The following is a 19,929-nucleotide window of genomic DNA, read 5'->3' as shown; positions in this document are numbered from 1 at the left end:
CCATCGATGACGCAAATGTTGCCTGCACACAAAGTGTCTGTGGATGCACTTGGTCTCGCAGGCTCTTTTGCAGGTTTATGAAGCTATGTTCCTGTAGTTATTCCTGTTTTGATTTCAGGCTTTTCCAGTGCAGACTGCTTACAAATCGGACCCAAAAGAGGACAATACTTGATTAAAAGCAATAATCTATTAATGTTGTTAACATTTCCTGTGCGTGCCAAGCTAAGGCAAAGCTATATGCATTGATTTACCAGCATTATTGCTAATTCCTGTGCTTTTTCCTTGAGTATCTGTCAGTGTGATACCTTGGAACAGGTTATTTCATTTACTGGAATATCTCCGCTAACATTAATGGAATTGTTGATATAGCTGAGAAAAGAGACTCTGGATCTGCATTAATGTGCTACTTTTCAAAAATGCAATCTTAAAATCATCATCTGAGTGCCAGACAGTCTTCACATGTGTTTCTATAAACTTTTGGAAGGGTAATATTTCAGAATAGTCTGTATGATTTTGGAAATACTATTTTCAACATTCTCTCAAAAGAGAGCAGAAAATAAATTATTAGTTCACTGTATGCCACTGATTTTCTTGCATGATAATAAGGGAGGAAGCTCACTAATTTGAGTGGCTCATTTTAATAAAGATGACTGGGGGTCCCAGCAGTCTCCCGTAATGATTTTAGTTTTAGAAGGAGGAAGAAATATTTTACCTTGAAAAAGTTCCTTTAAGAAGCAGTAAGACAAAGTATGGAAACTTTGTGTGTGTATGTGTTATGTGTAAAACTGCTGCTTATCCCAAACCGGGGAAATATACTTCACTTTTACTTGAATAAACAAAGTGAAAATCATCATATAAGCTACCGTTAACCTTTTTATCTCAAATGTAGTTCAGACTATTTAAATGGCTTTGGTCTTCATGTGGGAATGGAAATTAGCTCTTGGCATAACTCACTCTAATTGAAATCAGTTTGTGGTTTTTAAGTTCCTTCCCTGCTTGACAGATGATATCATTTCCTATGCTTTTTGTAATCCCCTCTGTTTTTCTAAGATTGTATATTAAGTTGAACTACACATTTTAAAGTAACTATATACCTTTTTCTGACCTACTTAGGACATTGTCCAAAAATCTTCACCAGATATTCACTCTGTATTTGCAGACAATTTTACTTTTTGTTGAGGAATGTTAGTACATTTTTGTTGCCTGAAGTACTGAAGTACATCCAAAGTAGAACAAAGATGTATCATAACTATTAGACACAGAAGAAATGTAAGACACAGTTTTTACTTTTATAATTGAAGAATTAAGAGTACCAGTGTTTTAAATGCTAGTTTGTTTTAAAACCTTTCTCCAGCTGCATGATTAACTTCTATTCTATGGATTGATATTGCTATGGAAGGCAATACAGTTAAAAATATTAATTCTACTTGAAAATAAAAATAAAATTCCCATTCACATACTTCTGAACTGTAAAAAGCCAAATGATGCTTAAGGGCTTTGTGCAACAGGAAAAATTCAGTGGTTGGCATGGCACCTGTTAACAACAGGCGCTGGCGGGACACGCAATTTCTATTTTGCAGTCCTGAGCGTTTCAGACCGTGTGGTGTAGCTATCTGGTGCTCCATCACCATTCCGAAATGCTGATCTGACCGTAATCCTATCTGGGGAGGAGCCTTTCATGTGGTTCCTGTTAAGGGGGAAACCATTTCCCGGCTGCTTATTGGAGTGCCGGCCCCGTGCACAGCTGTGTCCGCCAGTGGGACCTGTAAGGAGGACTTCGCTTTGTCAGGAGCCCTGCCCACTTCTCTACGCCTGATGAAGAGCCTGACATACTTGAAATCGCTCCTGATGTCTACTTAAAAAATGTCTTTGTCCTTCTTACTAGAAAATGCATAGAAAATTACATAGAAAAATGCAGCACAGACTTTTAAGTGTTACTGGCATGGGACTGGAGCTGCATGTTAATCATTATAAATGGTGTGGCTGCGGCTGAGGAGAGCGTCTGCTGCTCCCCCGCCTCTGCTTCTTGCAGGAGAGGGTGGTTGGCTCCGGGGAAGCGTTGTCTGTGAGCTCCACAGCCCCCGAGTGCAGCAGCTGGCAGCAGCTTTACCTGGGAGAGCCCACAGATGGCATACAGAAAGAAATCACTCTGTTATTTTTCCTTTTCATGCAAGAAGTCCTACCCGGGCCGATCAGCTTTTGGTATTGTGTGTTGGCAGAACCGGGCTGCCTTCAGGAGCGTCCTTAGATGCTTCCCTTTAATACTGCTCTCCCCCATTGCCCAGATGATAAGACTCTCTTTCTTCTTGGTGGTATCTGCCAGAAGTTTAGTACTTTTCCCTTATTGTTGGCTTTTTCTCATTGTTGCAAACTGAGAGACAATTTCTTTATTTTTTATGTGGGTTTATGCTCATATGGAATCTCTTGGAGTTCAGTGAATAAGGGTGGTTGGTGTCAGGTTCTTGCACCATGTCCTATATTCCTTAGGAACTGTCAATCAGTATTGTTTTCTGTACTGCCATTGTAAGTGTGTCCTGAAATGTGCATCCTTGGTTTCTAATACTTGTTTATAGGTCATAGAATCAATCCCTAAAAGAAAAAAAAAATAAATCCCTTGGCAGACAGATAAGTGTTTCTGACTGGCTTGATATAACTGAGGAAAATCTTTTTTCCTTTCAAGTACAACACTGTAACATCCGGTGCATGAATGGAGGTAGCTGCAGTGATGACCATTGCCTCTGTCAGAAGGGATATACGGGAACACACTGTGGACAGCGTAAGTTACACTTTTATTAATATAATAGATATATGCATGAGGTACTGTGTACAGTTAAGTAATTCTGGGATGTGTGGGTTAGGCACCCTTTAGCACTATATTTCAACTGATTTTGACCTTGGTTTTGATCAGGTACAGTAGAATTTTACAGGAGAACACATGACTTCGTAATGAATGCTGAGTAAATTATTTCTCATCAAGACTATTAAAATAAACATCATGTGAATTCATAATAATTCGATATAACTTGATCCTGTAGTTCTCACACTACCATAATTCCCATTGACCTCTAGGGCTTCCCACTCACTAAAGCAATAGGCCGTTTTACATGGGATTCAGTTTTCATCTATAGACAAAATTAAGCTTTTAAATACAAAGCTTTATTTTAATTACAGAGGTTTGCTTCAGACTTTGCTAGTACGCTTTAGGAATTTTGCTCATTTTGATGAGCCTTATTAGCATTGATTGACATATTTGTGATTTCCTCAATCAATCCTGAGTCAACAGCATTCCTGGATCCGATGCTTGAAATCGCTCCCAAACTGACTCTGGTGGTCTCTTGGTCTTCTTGGCTGGAATGCTGTGAAGTAACTTAAATAAGGATGTAAACACTGCTTTTAACCAAGGCTGTCATGTTGCTATCTAGTGAACTATTGGTCTGACAGAGAAAATGTGTTTAGCTCATTTAATGAAAACCTTTTGTGCTCTGTCAAAATCAATGGCACACTTTACATGAACTTCAGTGGGACCAGGAATTTACCCTAATAATCTGGAAGAGGATCACATGGTGAAAGGATTAAGAATTGTATTTCTGCCTTCTCTGTGAAATATCAAGTGGATAAAAGAGGATAAATGGAAACCTCCTTTCTACTGAAGTGAACGTGAAACGGAACAAAGAATAATGTTGCTCAATGAGCATCAAATTGTATTTAAAAGGCCATTTTTCATGTGAATGTTCTATTTTCTGATTAATTTTTGAGAGCAGCTGCTTTTGGAGTTTATTATGAGGAAAACTGTGTTCTGAATCTAGTGACTGTCACACAGGGGAAGAATATCTTGGATTAACTTTGTCAAAATAGCTGCTGGTTACAGTTTGCTGTCCTAGTTAATAGCATGAATTATTTAACATCAGCAAACAGCCTTTTAATACTGGATTATTTTTCTATTATGGTAGAGGAGCAAATACATTTTTAAATTTGCTTCTGAATAGGGAAAAATCTTGAGGGTTCAGAGATGAAATTTTCTTCCTTCTATCTCCAGTCTCTACTATTTCAGTGTTTCTTTGTTGAAAGTTTGAAAGAGGTGTTATTTTGAAGTTAGGTGTAGCCATCCCAAAGATGAAGGCTCTGAGAGGTCAGAAAAGCTGTGATTTTTACTGTGTTTATATTATGCTGTCTTGAAAAGATCAATTTGTGATACTAATGAGGCCAGGAAATAAGAAAAGATTGTAAGTAGATTCTGGAAAAAAGGAGTGTCCTGTCCTGTTACGTTTACCATTTTTTACCGGTTTACCAGAGCTGGTAAAGTGCATACCATCATGTCTTTCTGGAAATAGCTCAATAAATATTAATTTTGCCTTTCATCTGATACAGCTGTCTGTGAAAATGGATGTCTAAATGGAGGAAGGTGTGTGGCTCCGAACCGATGTGCTTGCACATATGGGTTTACTGGACCCCAGTGTGAAAGAGGTATGTGCCCTAAAACAGTGGAAAAAAATTGATGTTCCAACGTGCTTAATAGTAACTTTAAAATACTTAAATAGTAATATGAAATAAAATATTTAAATAGTAATATTTTATTGCTGTCTGTGAATAAGATAAAATAGGATTAACATTCTTATAGAATACAATGTAAGGAAGCTTTACTGAAAGGGAAACTCCAATCTCAGAAAATAGTGGAGATATTAGTTAGGGAATAGCACAAATTAAGATGGTAACAGCTTTCCTAAATGGCATTTTTAATGAGAAAGAAAACTTCAACATTGATTTAAAGCCAAACGTTCAATATTATCTTCTTATTGTGATTTTTATATGTCACAAGCATTGATTGGTATGATTTTAATGGTTAGCTCTTCAGTTCATGGTAGGTTTACCAAGTGCTGTTTTCTTTTTCCAGGACAAAAATCCCCATTTATTTTACTCTAACAGTAGGGTTGTTGAGCCTTTACCTATTCTAATCTATAGTTGAATTGATTTGATTTGATTTGATTTACTTAAAAATAAATTTTAAGTAGCGTTTTTGGCAATGTGTGAGATTCATAAGGATAGAAGCCAAGAGCAGATACACAAGCAGCTGATTAAGGCCTTTCTTTTGTTTACTCTTTTGCTATGAAAATGTTCCAATGGAAGAGGTGGCAAATAAAAAATATTGATCAGTGTTTTTAGTCAAACTTCAGTTTCTAAGTCATTAGAAGAGCTCTTAGTATCTCTGATGCATTTGCTTGCCAATGGTAAGCAGCATTTTGCCTCTGGCATGTTTTGTTTTGGCAGAGTTTATTCAATTCTTTCTGTTTTGTACGGATTTATTGTTACCAATTTTAGATTTTTATTTGCCTATCCATAGTGATAATCACAGCAGTTTCCAGGTGAAAACACATCTATACCAACTGTCTTATCCCGTATATGGATTTTTTTTCAGGGTTATTAAACCAATTTAATGGTTCATTTGAGAGAGATGTAGTGAACAATGTTTAAGTATAATGTTTCTGTTGATTTTTGTAATATTAACAATAAAACATTTTCATTTGTTAGAGCTACCAATTGATCTGTTTAGTTGGAATTTCATACATACTACTTATACAATAGGTTCTGTTAAATGTCTATGAACCTGGGACAGAATAGACACCAATAACCTGATTTTTTGCTTTCATGTAGGCTGTGTGCTTAGCACATTAAATTTCTGTCAGTGAGTGTGTCAGATGAACACTGCTGTCAGTGCTCCACCTAGAGTAATGGTTGGCTCTCTTACATCAGCAGCATAGGTGGGTGATGCAGAACAACAAATCTTAGCCGACCAAAGCTTTTCATTCTGTGCTATGGCAGACAGTAGAATGAAGCAGGTATTTCCTGCACTCCCTACAGCAGATGAAATTGCTGTGTAGGCACTGTGTGAAGCCTTGCCAGTTGCCCACTCAGATCTTATAAAAGTAGTTCAAACTGATGGTGAAGTTTTTCTGAAGACTGAAAAGTAGCTGTGTTGTGAATCTTGGGATCTCACTGCTGGAGAAGAGTAAGAGGAATGGAAAATTAGGTTAAAAATCCTAAGTTTGAAGAGAATAAAGGCTTTATAAGTAAAGGATCTACTGAATATTACTGCAAAGGCTTTGAATTTCAAGCAATGACTGCTTGTTTTGCATGGGTGAAGGTTCTGAGCTTTCAGTCCAGTGAGGAGGTATAAAGTGCAAGTTCAGAAGAAGATTGTTCAGTGCTTTTATGTTGTCAGATCTGGGACCAGTTTGATTCCACCTCACTGGGGCAAGTTTCAAGGCTGAAGCCTGCTGACTGTCCTGTCCCGCAGGGTTCCCTGCCTTCTGTCGGGTGGAGTGAGAAATTAGTGAGACAGAGCCATTTGAGCCAAATCATGCCCTCGTGAAACCCCATGCATGTTACTGAACACAACCGAGGTGGAAATCTGTAACATGCCTCATCCATAGGCAGTTTTTACTTAGAACATGGATTTGATTCTAGGGTTATCAATAAAAAAGAAAATATACATTAATGAGCTGTAGTATTTCTGGCTAATGCTCACTGTGGTATTGAGGCTAAATGATAGTCATATCTTCCTAGAAAACCTCTGAAATTTGGCTTCTTTCACAGAGATTTCCTGAAGCCTCTCTACCTAGCTGAGCTAATATGTTCCCCTCCTCTAAAAAGGGTGTGGTGGTTTTTGGTCCCAGAATCACATTATGCCATCAGAAAAACGTTTTCTGAAGATAACTTTTCAAGTGTAAGCTAATGTTGGTCTTAGTCAGAATAACTTGCATTGTTCAGCACATGCACCTGTGTGGTCATTAGGGAGTTGTCTGGCTGCATATGATTTTACACATCTGTCAGCTAAGAAAGAAGTCCATATTTTGAATCTAGCTTTGGAAAGTTATGTGGATTTGTGACACTCCCTGGTGGGCTTCTGATGTATATGTAGATGGATGGTATCCAGTAAATTGACAAGATTCATGCCTTGTGGAATAAAACTGTGTCTTTATTAGAAGGAGAAGAAAAGAAAAAAACTGAACAAAACCAAACCAAAGTATCTCTATGTGTTTGGGGGGGGGTAGTGGGGCGGGAGCAGAGTGGGGAGGGGAGCAGAGCGGGGAAGGAAATTACTCCAGAGAAATTTAAACTAACACATTTCTTGGAGAAGCAAGAGAGAGTGTTTTGAAAACACCATTTCTGGATATAAATGTAACGTGAAGTGATACGGTTTTGTGGCATGCACGTTCTCCATCTGTTTGGCTGTGGTTTGACTTCTAGGTTATGCCATGCCACAAGTTAACAGTGATGTAAGTAATTTACTGCTGCATATCATGCAGTACTTTTGTCTAGAAGCATCAATAGTAACGGTCACAGACTGTGGCACGCATGTCACCGACCAAGGAATGTTCCATCCTTTGCTGCCTATGTCGTAGCTTAGAACCGTCTTGAATAAAACAATGTTGAGGCAACCAGATTCCTGGGGGTTATTCCATTAATCTGATATGGAAAACAATTAAAATGTTGCAGGTGGTTGTAGCAAAGTTAGTGCCAGTTTCTTAGATCCAGAGACTAAGTTGTGTAGTTCTATGTCTACTGCTTTAGGTAGTTTTTCCATACATTTGGTCCATATTTGTAATACAGATCAGCCTGATTGGTATTACCTTAGTAAATGCTGACCATATGATTGTTAATGAAGATCTGTGAGACTTCTGTATAGGTCAGTAGCTTCAAATACATGCACAATGAAAGGGCTTTATCTGGAAAGATGTACTGCTTTCACAGTACAGCAAACTCCCATCAAATTTGTGGCCTGAGTATTTTTATATATTTATTCAGTCATTTTTTGAGAGGGTAGCAGCTGGCCTTGGACAGTTTTGGCGCACAGATTGCTTTTTGTGGGTCTTAGAAGTGTTGATGGTGGTATAAAACACTGTAAACATGAGCAGAAGGAATTTTTAGATTCGTTATTATCAGTGGAGTACCTCTTCATGTTCTGGGAGCGTGTACCATGTCACTGGTGGGGTATGCTTTGTCAGCTGCACTGACAGCTGTGGCGTGGTCAAAACTGGTACACATGTATCACTAGCTCCTAAGCTGGTGTGTGTGGTGTTTGGCACCTTTCCAGAGCAGGGGAAGCCTCCTGGGTGTACTGTCAAATATGTGCATGTGTATCCTAAGTACAACAGACCTGACTTTTCTGTGGGATAATGTTCATAGAAAGGTGAACGTGACATAAGCTAAACAGTAAAAGTGTAGTGGAGTTGGAAATGCTTCCTACAGCAATTTAAGACACATTTGAAATACATAGTCCAGAAAGGAAAATATTTCATGGATATTGGCTCAGTTAAAATTTGAACTTCAAGGATTCCTTGTGGAAGGTGCTGAGTTCTCTGGCTGTGATTCAGTGGTGGGCTTTGACATGCATTTAAATTCAAACCTGAGATGTCCATATGCCTAAAATTATGCAAGTGCTTAAGGGCCTTGCTGGATTTTGGTCCGAGCTTTCAAGAGTCAATTAAAATCCAAGAGGTGCACTCAGTGTTGTTTAGCATATCATTCAGTCATATTGTTAATGAAAAGAAATCACAGGTAAAAGAAAATGAAGATGCAAGCAAAGCAAAATTTCTTCTACTGGTTAAAAACTGGACGCCCCATCTTTACGCCATTTGACTTTTAATGCTGAATAACTTGAGTGAGTTACAGATTCTGCAGTTCCTTTTAGTGTTGCTGAAGGGATTGAGAGCAGAGACTTAGTTTATGTTCCCCTGAGGATGATTCAGAACATCCACAGCTCTTTTTATTGTCTGTAAAAGAGCCTAGGGGATTTAGCTGGCTATGTGAGATGCCCGCATTTGGGTCATGTGAAAACATCCCTATGTCATGCACTTTATGAAGTCCAGAGGAAAAATGATGTTAGAAGCTCAGGGAGATCAGACATCCCTATCAGATTTGGTAGAACTGTGTCTTCCAAACTTGTGCATAAAAGCTTCCTTGACTCTGTATCTGTTTCTCTTTGGACAGTTGGATGATTATACCTTAAGAAAGCAATTTCTGTATAATATAAAATTGTATATTGTTGTTATCCTTGAAATGCAAAAATGCAATGAAATGTGCTTTTCTTTTTCTTTCTGGATCCATTTAGAGGAACACAGTGGAAGCTTAGAATGTGTTACAGCCCTGTTTGTTTATTTGAATGCTTGTGACAACATCAGGGGCTCAATCCTGCTACATTTTGGAGTTCTGCCACTCGCTTCGCATAGGAACAGAATTGGGCCTGATGTAGTTCAAATATTAAAAATGTACCACGTGTGTTTTGGTTTTTTTCTGTACTCAGAATATGAGCAAATGATTGCTTTTTCTTCAAACAGAGTCGTTTCTGTACTGCTCTCTTCATGGCAGGAATTTTTTGCATAATTTTTAATTATATTTGGCCATTATTAAAAGTTCCCAGAATTAATGCCATATGTAAAAATATCTTTCCCAGAGCCTCTCTGTGAAAGTGCAGCCGCTGAAAGTGGTAGAGAGTAGTGTAGTGCTGTGTGTATTTCTTTCTAAATACTACAACGGGTAGAATGTTTTCACAAAGAAGACACTGCACCCCTTAGTGTGCCCCGTCTCTGGTATTTAGTCTAAACGGAAAGTAAATAACAAAGTGTAGATAGCAGTAAAAGTATGTTCCCAAAGCCTTATGTTGCATTTAAAGTAGTATTGCAGCATATGGTAGCTGGCAAACATTTGAATAAACTTGATTTCTGTAGCTGTCTTCCAAGAAACACATCTGTTGACATAGACATGTAGTTTCTGCAGCCCTGTAACATGAATGCATGTACAGTGTTATAGCAGCAACTAAAGGATGGCTAAGCTTGAGGGACTGCAATAAGGATTTTTGCACATCATTTTCCCCCTGAAAAATTATGAAAAATGGCTTCAGGCCGAAGATAAGGATATTTGGTCACGGACTGACGTTTTATTGTCTAAAATAATTTTAATACATGTTGCCACCCCTTGATGTTTTTCAGTTTTAAACCAAAAATTCAGTATCGGTGTCTTACATTATCTTTTCTATAAAAGAGGTGGAGATAAATGAAGGAGGAGTATTTTAATTTTTAAAACTGAAGCTGCACCTTAATGGTGTAGAAGTCAGCCTCTGCAGAATAACTCTGTGTGATTTAAGATGTTTTATAATACTTAGCCATATAATCAATAGATCTCTGGATCAGAACTCAGTACTAAGCTCAGTCTGTTACTTGATGCCAAAAAGCATTTTTAGGATCTTGTGTATGTGAAGGTTTTTATCCACTGTTCTGCACCGTGGAAGTACACCCTATAACCAGTCGTGTGTCGCTTGCTCTATGCTTTGTGCATCTCAAAATATCACATAGCAAATTTTAAAATGTTTCTTCAGATATATGCTTAAAGCTTAATCAAGATCCATAAATGATTTCAGTGCATATGGCCTTAAGTCTCTTGTGAGATGTGAGGGCTCCAGCTTTTGTACATGAAGCTGAACATTTACATTTTGTTCCAAATTGAGTTTCGATTTCAGTCAAACAAATTCAAATCCAAAGTTTTCATTCAGCTATTTGGCAGCCTTTTCTGTATTTCCATGCCTTCTTGATTGGCTGCTAAGGGCGCTGACCTTTAGATGTGCAGTAAGGTATTATTTGGACTTTGTTTTGTTTAGATCTGATTTTAGTTGTAGCAGTGGAGATGCATACAAATTTAATCACAATTTGAGGAGCCTATGTTTTGGTATAAATTATAATACAGACATTTTAATTGAGTAGCTGTGGTGTTCTAACCTGTAAGACTTGATTCTTGCATGTAGGACATTGAAGGGACTCACATGAGAAACATTGAGATCGTTCTTTTGGTACTGCAGACAGCTTTGCTGTTGAACCTGATGCCTCCTCCAGCAGTGCTGGCAGCCTGTGGTACATGTTTGCTGTACGAGAAATACAGTTCTGCTTTCTTTGCAGCCAGGGGCTGAGCCTTGCACTGGCTTTGCTTGCACGTAGTACTTGTGATCTGCCTTGTAGTGTCTTAAGAAATGAAGAGTGGAGGCCTGTGCTTTCATCAGGAGGTTTTGTCGAAGTTATATACACAAAGAAATGTCTATGTTTGTTTGGTTATGCAATGTTGCATTAATACAGATACGACTTTTATATACACAGTGCAGGCATGTAACTTCCCTGAATGGCCTACACTGCCAGATCTATGCTCTGTGGAGCTCCAGGGAGAACTGGGAAGAATCTGATGCATTGTATCAGGAGAGTCAGATTTTTTTGTGTGTGTGGAAAAATTGAGGCAGCTTGTATTGATTTTGGTTGTCATTGCAACATGGTGTTGTATTTGAGGCCTTCAGAATGAGTGTCTTCAAGCTGTTCTTGCTCTCTTAGTACCATTGCAACGTGCCCATTTTTTGTAGTTTCAGCCATCTCCCAATTCCTGGGTCACTGTAAAACTTGTAGAACGTAAAATAGCTGAGCAGAACCAGTTTCTCACTGAGCTTTCCATAGAAAGCTTGCTTTCAAAATGGTGGCCCTGGGAGCTGAATGTGATACAGAGAATGAGGAAATGCAGCAGAGAACTTATTAAACAGTACCCACTTAGCTATTTGTGGAGAGAATTGTTCCTTCTTCTCTGGGCTGCAATATATTTTGATACAAGAAAGCACAGCTACCTGAAATCCTTCGATTTATTACAGTGAAAACAAATGTTTTCATTGTAAATCACCCTGAAATTTTATATGAGTATTTTCTATTCATACCTTTTTTTCTTATAGAGCTTGTAAGCTGACAATTTTTGTTAGAGTTGCAGCAGAAAAAAAAATAAATATCGGTATGTATGATACCATACATGATACCAAGTTTGTGTTATGGACTTCAGTTTTTCTTTGTTTTTTAAAGTAATCTGAAACTTTCATGATGGTCGGTTCTAACAAAGAAAAGAGACCCTCTTTTAAAGTATCACAGATTATACCTAATGCAAGGATAAACTGACAAGGGCATTTCCAAGTAAAACAATTCTTTTAAATAGGTCAGCTGCAAAATGCTAATGAAAATGTGTCTTAAGCATGAGATGCTCAAAATGGTTAGTGCAATTGTTTTGTCACATGTAAGTTTCCTTGCAATGTAATTGCAACAGAGTTGATGAAATCATTGTGAAAATTACAACTTTTCTAAAGTAAACTGTTACATTTAGAAAGATACCTCATATCCTATCTCAGCATGAAAGTTGCAAAAAGTTGTAGGAAACAACTGCCTAAGAAGAGCTGTAAGGATAGTCACACTCACACTTCCAATTGCTCTTCAGAAGTTCACGAATAATGACCAAGTCATTTTTATATGGTGACAGCTTGTACAGTTTGGCACTCTAGAGAAACACTGTAGGAAAAGAAGAGAGGCCTAAATAAGGTCTGAAAAGAAAGGAACCCTAAGAGAAATATCACTCCAAATTCTGCTCTGCTGTAAACCAGAGCCTAGCTTTGCACTCCTTATCCAGAAGAAACTGCTTTTGGAAAAAGGTGGAATTTCCTTATGTAAAGAAACCAAGATTCAATATTTTTCTTTGAAAGAAGATGTACAAAGGCTAGGGATAAGTAATTTAAAAAAGCATGAAAGGTGTTAAAAGTGCATAGATGTGTACACTCATATATACACATATGGTTTTATATTTTAAGAAAAGAAATGTGAAACCTTGTAAGCACCTGATTTTTGATTGTGATCTTATACATTTACTGTGTGTCTATCACAGGTATTAGCCAGGCTAAACTAGCACAGGTAGGTTAATGTAACGGCATTTTGCTGTGCCATAGGCTTAATTTCTTTTCATGGTCGTGTAATTTAGATTACGGGTCCCGTTCTGAAGGGGATGGCCTCTGCACTGTATTCCTTGGTCCCAAATGTTTAATTTAGTGTGTGACTCTTAATTTTAAAAACAGTTTAACTCAAGTCAACCTGGCTTATGAGGTGATCTTGGTCATGTTTTATAATGGCTCTGTCTTCATCACTTATGTTTTTTGCAAAGTTTACCCAGTGATCGAGGAGTTTCAGTACTGTCCCCATTTCCTCCGTACTTCTTGGGATGAATGGTCTGCTGTGACCCTCTCATGCTTTTTCTTCCAACACAGAAGTGTTGACAGTCATAGTAAAACAGGAGCTTAGCAGAAACCTGTATGCTTGCAGTTCTTGCCTCCTTAGGGAGGTGACAGCTGGTGGCTGATGCTTTTGTCATGCACCGGTACACACAGCATGGAACAGAGCCCCTGCTCCACTGTGCTGAAGGAGAAGGGTCCTTGCTGCCATTGCAACAGTGGTAATAAATTCAGTGGCATTTTATTAGACTTAACATATTTTTTCTTGTTTCTGTATACACAGCAATCATTTAGGGCTCTTTGGTCTCAAGATTAAGCCATCAGTTTTTGTCGTAAGTCCTTTTACATTGGTCCCACTGCTTACAATGGCTCCATTGAATCTATTGGTAGATGAGTTTTCAGCAAGGATGGAGAAATCAGTTCAGGAAATCAGCAAAAACAGCCAGCACACTAAAATGCACATCTAGTATTTAGTGGAGTGACTCCTACCTATCAAATAATGTATTTATTATTTTTTTTTAAATAGAGCTATAACAATTACAGAAGACAGGATAATTTCTAACGGTATTTCAGCTTACAGAGTCCCTTAGGGTTGAAGAGGCCTCTTGAGATCATCTAGTCCCACTCCCTGCTCAATCAAGATTGGCTAGAGCAGGTGGCCCAGGACCGTGTCCAGCCACCTTCTGGAAAATGTGTTAAAATAGATGTTAGTCCGTGATTTGTAACACCTCCAGCTGTATAATTGAGACCTGCCAGCCATTTAAGGAAGGTCCAGTGCTGACATAATCCTGCATGTTTTGCATCTTTTCTTATTTGTGTATTCTGCTGTCCAGAGGGTGTTTGTCCTGTGGCGGCAGTTGATTGAGTGCTGTGAAATGAAAGCACATGTTTTGCTTACAATTTCTAGTGTACTTGCCTAATAAAAATCTAAAAATGGAACAGATAGTTTAAGAATATAAAACAAGCTGACAAAATTACATTGGTTCATGGGGTGTAGGACAGGGAATGGTTTTAACACCTAGTAACACCAGTAACTACAGTTGCACTGTCAGGGGAATTTTCCTATTTGCACTTGACACTGGCTGTACTTATCTGCTTGCCACTTAAAACAAAAAGATGGGGAGATGCTTTAGGTAGCTGACTTATAATTTCACCTGATTTAGGAGAAAACTGTCTCCCTCAGTGATGGGAGATTTTAGGATCTCAAAAGCTCCTATGTCTGCTTAAATTTCTGAGAACTGCAGCAAGAAATAAAGCAATAAACATACAGTGGAAAGAGCATGCTGTGCACTTTCTTCGAAGTGCAATTAAGATGGGTCTTAAAGTGAGGCACCTTGAACTGCTTCTTCAAGGGCCACTGGACAGGTCTCTGTGCTGGAATAAAATGTCCAGACATCTTAGTTCAGTTGAGCAGTACAGTGACAGAATACTACTTAAGCTTGAAATGTTTACAAGAGGTAATAGTAAAACCAGCAAGCAATGAATTATAATTGTCCTGCTGGGATATGATGAAAGCCTTTATGAGGATCTCCATATCCTGGTGGGACAGTATGGGTGGTAACTTGGAGAGATTCGTAAAATGGTAGTATGACAGCTTTACAGTTGGATTAATACAGGCTTCAAAAGAAACCACAGGGTCAAAAATTACTTCCAGGCTGCAGGCTTTAAAGGCAAAAAGATCTGCCATTGAAATGGGCAGTTAAAGAGGTAAGTTGTACATAGCTGTGAAAGGAGAGTCAATGCTAGATTATTTGGGCTCCAATAACCTTTAAGATAAGATATAATTTAATGATGCGGATACTGTGTCTGGAGTTGAATTGCATAGTGTGAATTATTCCAGTTACTTGATTCTTGAGGTGAAGAGTAAAGGAGTAGTAAGAGGACAATTTGTGAGCTTTTTGAGGGATTGAAATAAGGAGAGGGTAATGTCTTAACACACTGAAATTGGATCGAATTTATAGGGGCTTATACAAAAAAAAGCAAGAGCAGCAGGTGAGGAGGGAACATAGGCAACAGGGAGATGGCAGAGGGGATCTAGTCAAATAGTTTTCACACATCTCAGGAAGAGAGCATTGAAGGCAGCTTGAGAAGTTTAGACTGCTGCTTGGGCAGGGGAGACCCAGCGGAGATGTGCATTCCATTCATCTGAACGGCTCTTCTAGTAAAAACATTGCTAGACACAAGCACAGTCCAGGAATGGCAAATGATGAATGACTTAGCAAGCTATCTTGCTGGGTATTTAATCTGTGTGGTTATCTAAATAATTTGAAATGCTTCTCTTGGCCTGAGCCAGGCTGGGCAAAATGAAGTGCCATGCATTAAATCTTATGCTATTTCAACTCTCAGGTCCCAGCAGGAACCCAACAAGATATGACTCCATGAAAGGTGATACTATATTAAACTAACAGTACAAGTTGTATCAAACTCAGTTCCAAATTCAGTACAAAAAGTTGTGGTTTTTAGAAGTAATTTTAAATCTAGCACTAGCACTTCAGTCACTTGCTGATGTCAGTACAAAAAAAATGCTTTGTACAGCTGCTGACTGCAAGGAAGATGAGAGGTTAAATTGGGTTAGCGGAAATGAAAGACGTGCAGTGGAAGAAGTATCGGTATCAGAATGTTTATGGAATTTGCCATTAAATAACAGAAGTGTTTAAATTGGAGGACCGATTTAAAGCGTTCCTTTTTAGAATTTTTTCCCCATTTATGTGAAATTGAAATTATTTACAGAGGTGTACAAGGATACATTGTTTTCTTCCTCTTTTAAAAAAAGAAAAGTAAAGGTTATGGCAAATCCATCTTAGTCTCTTACTGTTCAAGTCTTCTTAAGCTAGGGCCTGAGCTACCAATGTGCATTAGAATAACTCTCCTATTCTTACTACAGTTGATTACAGTGCTCTGTTATAAAGGGTGGAGACACTTGGTTGTTCTCCAAAGAAAGTGAGTAATAATTGACCTAATGTACAGAGCACATGAATAACATATTCTTTTGGTAAGAAATTTATGTTTTACAGGGTGTGCTAGAGTTCACATCCCTTTTTCACATCTTCCAGAAGATTTTAAAATACTCAGCTGCTCTATTAAATTTCTAATTCAACAAATACTCAAATACAAAGTATGCGTTAGATAAAACTCTTGAGTTGAATCCAAACATTGAAAAATCTTTTAATCTGCCTTGAAAACAGCTGTTTAGAATTTTGAATAGAAAGAACAACTTCCTTCAGCCTATGTTGTTGATGTCCGCTTCAGTCTCAAGCTGGGAGGAATTTCTGTTACTCTGGTGCAAAGTCTTGCTGCTGTTGCGATGATTCGACTATCTGCAAAACGTACCAGGAGGTGTATCCTGGTCCTGTTTGAAATAAGTGGTGACACTTCCTTTGAATTCAATATAATGGACTTAGAGGACTTGAGATAGTTCTGACACGTTAATTGTACCTGTCTGGAGTGCAGCTACAGGAGCCCTTACTGGTATCTCCCACTACTGAGAGACTGCCGCTGTTCTTCATGCTTGTCTGCTGTAGGAATTCTTGATATGAGAATAGTGTTTTATAGTGTCTGAAATCATTTAAACAGATTAGATGGGGTTTGTGCATATAAACATGCAACTTCTGTTCCTTCTTCATAAATACTTGGGTAATCTTGTAAAATTATGCAGTGACTTTGCATTAAATACCGCAAATGAAATTTCTAGGCAACTGCCCATTGCATCTAAGAACCAAAGCAGTTCAAGATGGCTAACTTAACATTGAACATCAAAAGCAGTAATGATTTGCCACTTATTGTAAACTATTACCAAAACCCTGCAGCGAATGGCTTACATTTATTCTATGACTCTTTATTTTGCTGTGTCTGGAGGGTGGAGTATGCATGCATTTCACACACACGCCTGTGCACATATCAGTTGTATATTCAAAAGTCTGGGCAGTATCTTGAACTCGGAGGTAGAAGTCTTATTGTTCAGAGAAGTGAAGCCTGGATGTAACTTTGCAGTAACTATGTAAGTGATCCAAAACCTACTCATGTCAAAGAAAGGGATGTCCAAAGACTTAAGTCAGGGTTGACATGATCGGGTCTTGTCAGCTAGGTTTCAAGGCGTGCAAGGTTATTGAGAAAGCAGTTAGCTTTGTGCTGTGTTACCACACAATACTACCAACCAGTAATTTTGGATAAAAGTAAGAAGTGCTCAGAGACATAAGTCACAAATATGAACATATTTTAGCAAAGATTACTGTTATCTGTGACTGTAAGGTATAGAAAATATCATTGTATGGAATGGTATTTATTGAACAAAAATTTAGGATTTCAAGGTGATGAATACAAAGTATTCTAGTAGAGTATTGTATGCAAACAAAATGCATACAACCTCTTTCAGTTTTATAATATAGTGTGCTTTTTTGCGTGGGGGCTTATGTACTGCATACACAATCTTTCATATGATATTCTCATTTCTAAAGTTTCTTGAATGCAGGTGTGTTAATGTACATTGTTTAACACATAGAGAAGTTTGTATATATGTTTTCCAATAGCCTCTGATGAAATCTAAGTAGTCCTTTCAAATCCTAAGGAAATCGTCGTATTCACTTTAGTGGGATTTAGGTGATGCTCAAGTCTGAGCAGTTGTGGAAGAGTTTTGGGCCTGCCTTCTTCCACGAGATGATGTCTTTGTGGTGGTTTCTCGGTTGGTTGTTTTTGTTGTTGTGGTGGTGTTATGGTTTTATTTGGTTTGGGGTGGGGTGTTTTTTTTTAAAGTAGTCAGTATTGTGTGGTTTGCGGTGGTGCAATATTGATGCATAGGTGCAGATGGAGTACCCAGGATGGCAGTGGCTCTCTGCACCTCTTTCAAAGCAGAATGAGACAGCGGGCAGGGAGCAGGCTTGCTGCCCTGCAGAGGGGCAGCCTGATGCTCATGTGAAAAATAAACAAGATCACTTTTGTGAACAGCGCTTTTAATTGGCTGTTCAAAAGTTGCTGATCCAGTTTCAAGGTCCTTATTAAATGGAATGGGGGAAAGAAAGAGATCAGTATGCTGCCAGGCAAGAGTTCCAATCCAGTGGTTATGTCATTTCAAATGTGTGGGCTAAATTACATTATCTTTATAATTTAGGCTTATAGTATATTCATGCACCAATAAAAATTTCTTATATAAGGGCAGTTTAACCGCTACAAGCTTACTTTGTTTTATAAGCTAAACTATTTGATGCTTTAAAAACATTTTTCTAATGTGAGTGTTATTTATCAGAACTGTAGTTGAAACCTGAAGCTTAATAATACAAATAGATGTTCATACTCCTTCCTGACAAGAATGATGTGGATAAAAGACATTATTTCCAGCAAAAATCTTACTTACCTTTTGGATATAGTGCAGAATACCTCTGATAATCAAGGGGAAGTTTTCTCTTCCACTGAAGTGTCTTAAGTTATGAGCTTTCTACTGTTTTATTTTTTGAAATATTTTGAAAGCCACCTAAAAGTTTTCCCACGGTGCTGGTTACAAGCAGTTGAAAATTTAGACACTGCTTGGAACAGTCTGTTGTTCCACTGTTGCTGGGAGTGTTGCACATGTGTATTGGTGACCACCTAGATTCCTAAATGTACCCATTCTATTAAAAATTAAAAAAATATTTCCTATATTTTTAAGTACAAGTTTAAATTGGCACTGTAATTGCTAAACCTTGCAGCTTAGACAGATGCCAGAGCTCCCACAGAGGGACTTTAAACTGCATTATGCCATACTCTGTATGCATACTCCTCTTAACTCTTTGCTGCTCCCTCCTGCTTCCCTTCTTCTCTCTCCTCTTACCAGTTGTGGGAACGCCAAGGTGCTGCCTGTATCACATACCATTCTCTTGTACTTAGTCCCAAGCAGAAGTCGACTTTTAATACCTGAAGTACACTCTGTCTAAGCTGTGAATCTGCTTTTGGCTTGAGGGGGCTAGGGGAATTGAATTGGATTACTAGCTTCCTAATGGCTTAATACTTCGTTCAAAGCCTAGTGAAGTTAAAAGGAAAAATATATTCAAGGATTTCAGTGGTGTGGATCAGACCCTATATCCAGAGGGTAAGGTAAGTAAGCACTGAGACATTGCTCGTAGATGGATTACCTCACTTCTTTCTGTGAGTCCTGATTTCTTGACACCTCTTAACCGCAGTACCTGTTTTGTATGATACTGAGTTGTGGCAGGAAGAATTGTTGTGAAGATAAAAATGAACAGGATGTGCTTAACAGTCTGGTGATGGTGAAATGGAGGTTCATGTTCTCAGAAATAATTTAAATCTGTATTTCTTACTGGTCATTTATTTTTCTTTTTTGAAAGACAGATTTTAAATCTAAAGATGGGAACACAGTTGGGCCTTGCCATGGTTTATTCTGCTCCAATCAATTGTTCAATTATTGTTCTTTCAGTGTAAAAAATATTTCAGAAGACAGCACAAGTATTTATTGTCTATTAGAAATCCACTAGCTAGTTTCAAATTTTTCCCTATTTAATGGACTTAATTTTATTTCTTAGAATTGGATAGCTGGGAGCTGCCTAGTTTAACAGATAAACAGGATATTGTCGGTGCTGGGTTAGGCCATTCTTCATGTGGCTTGTATCCCCTTTTCCTATCTCCTGTCCTCATTTGTCACTGGCCTGGTGTTTGTTTTTCCTGATTTAGGATTATGGCATTGAACTATACAAATAATATCTGGGTACGTAATTTCTGCTTTATCAGCCTGAAAATATCAAAGTAGAAAAAGAATCAGCTCTACAGATGGGAGGAAAACACCTTTTGGAGAGATGCATGGTTAATATCTGCAATTTGTGTAACTGTTTTTTGGTCATATTTGGTCACCCAGTGATAACAGTGGATAGTATTTCAGAGTG

At 38.1% G+C, this 19,929-nt stretch overlaps 1 protein-coding gene across 3 annotated transcripts in view; it reads left to right on the top strand.

Annotated features, from left to right (window-relative positions):
- The window catches only part of FBN1 (fibrillin 1), a 157,610-nt gene that overhangs the window by 20,016 nt on the left and 117,665 nt on the right, over positions 1 to 19,929 (top strand). For all 3 annotated transcript variants that reach the window (XM_056346772.1, XM_056346773.1, XM_056346771.1), the window contains exons 5-6: positions 2,681 to 2,776; positions 4,369 to 4,464. In XM_056346772.1, coding sequence (XP_056202747.1) covers positions 2,681 to 2,776; positions 4,369 to 4,464 — 192 coding nt within the window. The remainder of the gene's footprint in view (positions 1 to 2,680; positions 2,777 to 4,368; positions 4,465 to 19,929) is intronic.

Source organism: Falco biarmicus, chromosome 7 (genome assembly GCF_023638135.1).
Source record: "Falco biarmicus isolate bFalBia1 chromosome 7, bFalBia1.pri, whole genome shotgun sequence".
Taxonomy (NCBI): Eukaryota; Metazoa; Chordata; class Aves; order Falconiformes; family Falconidae; genus Falco; species Falco biarmicus.
Note: the sequence above shows the minus strand (reverse complement) of the source record. Positions and strands in the feature narration are given on the sequence as shown.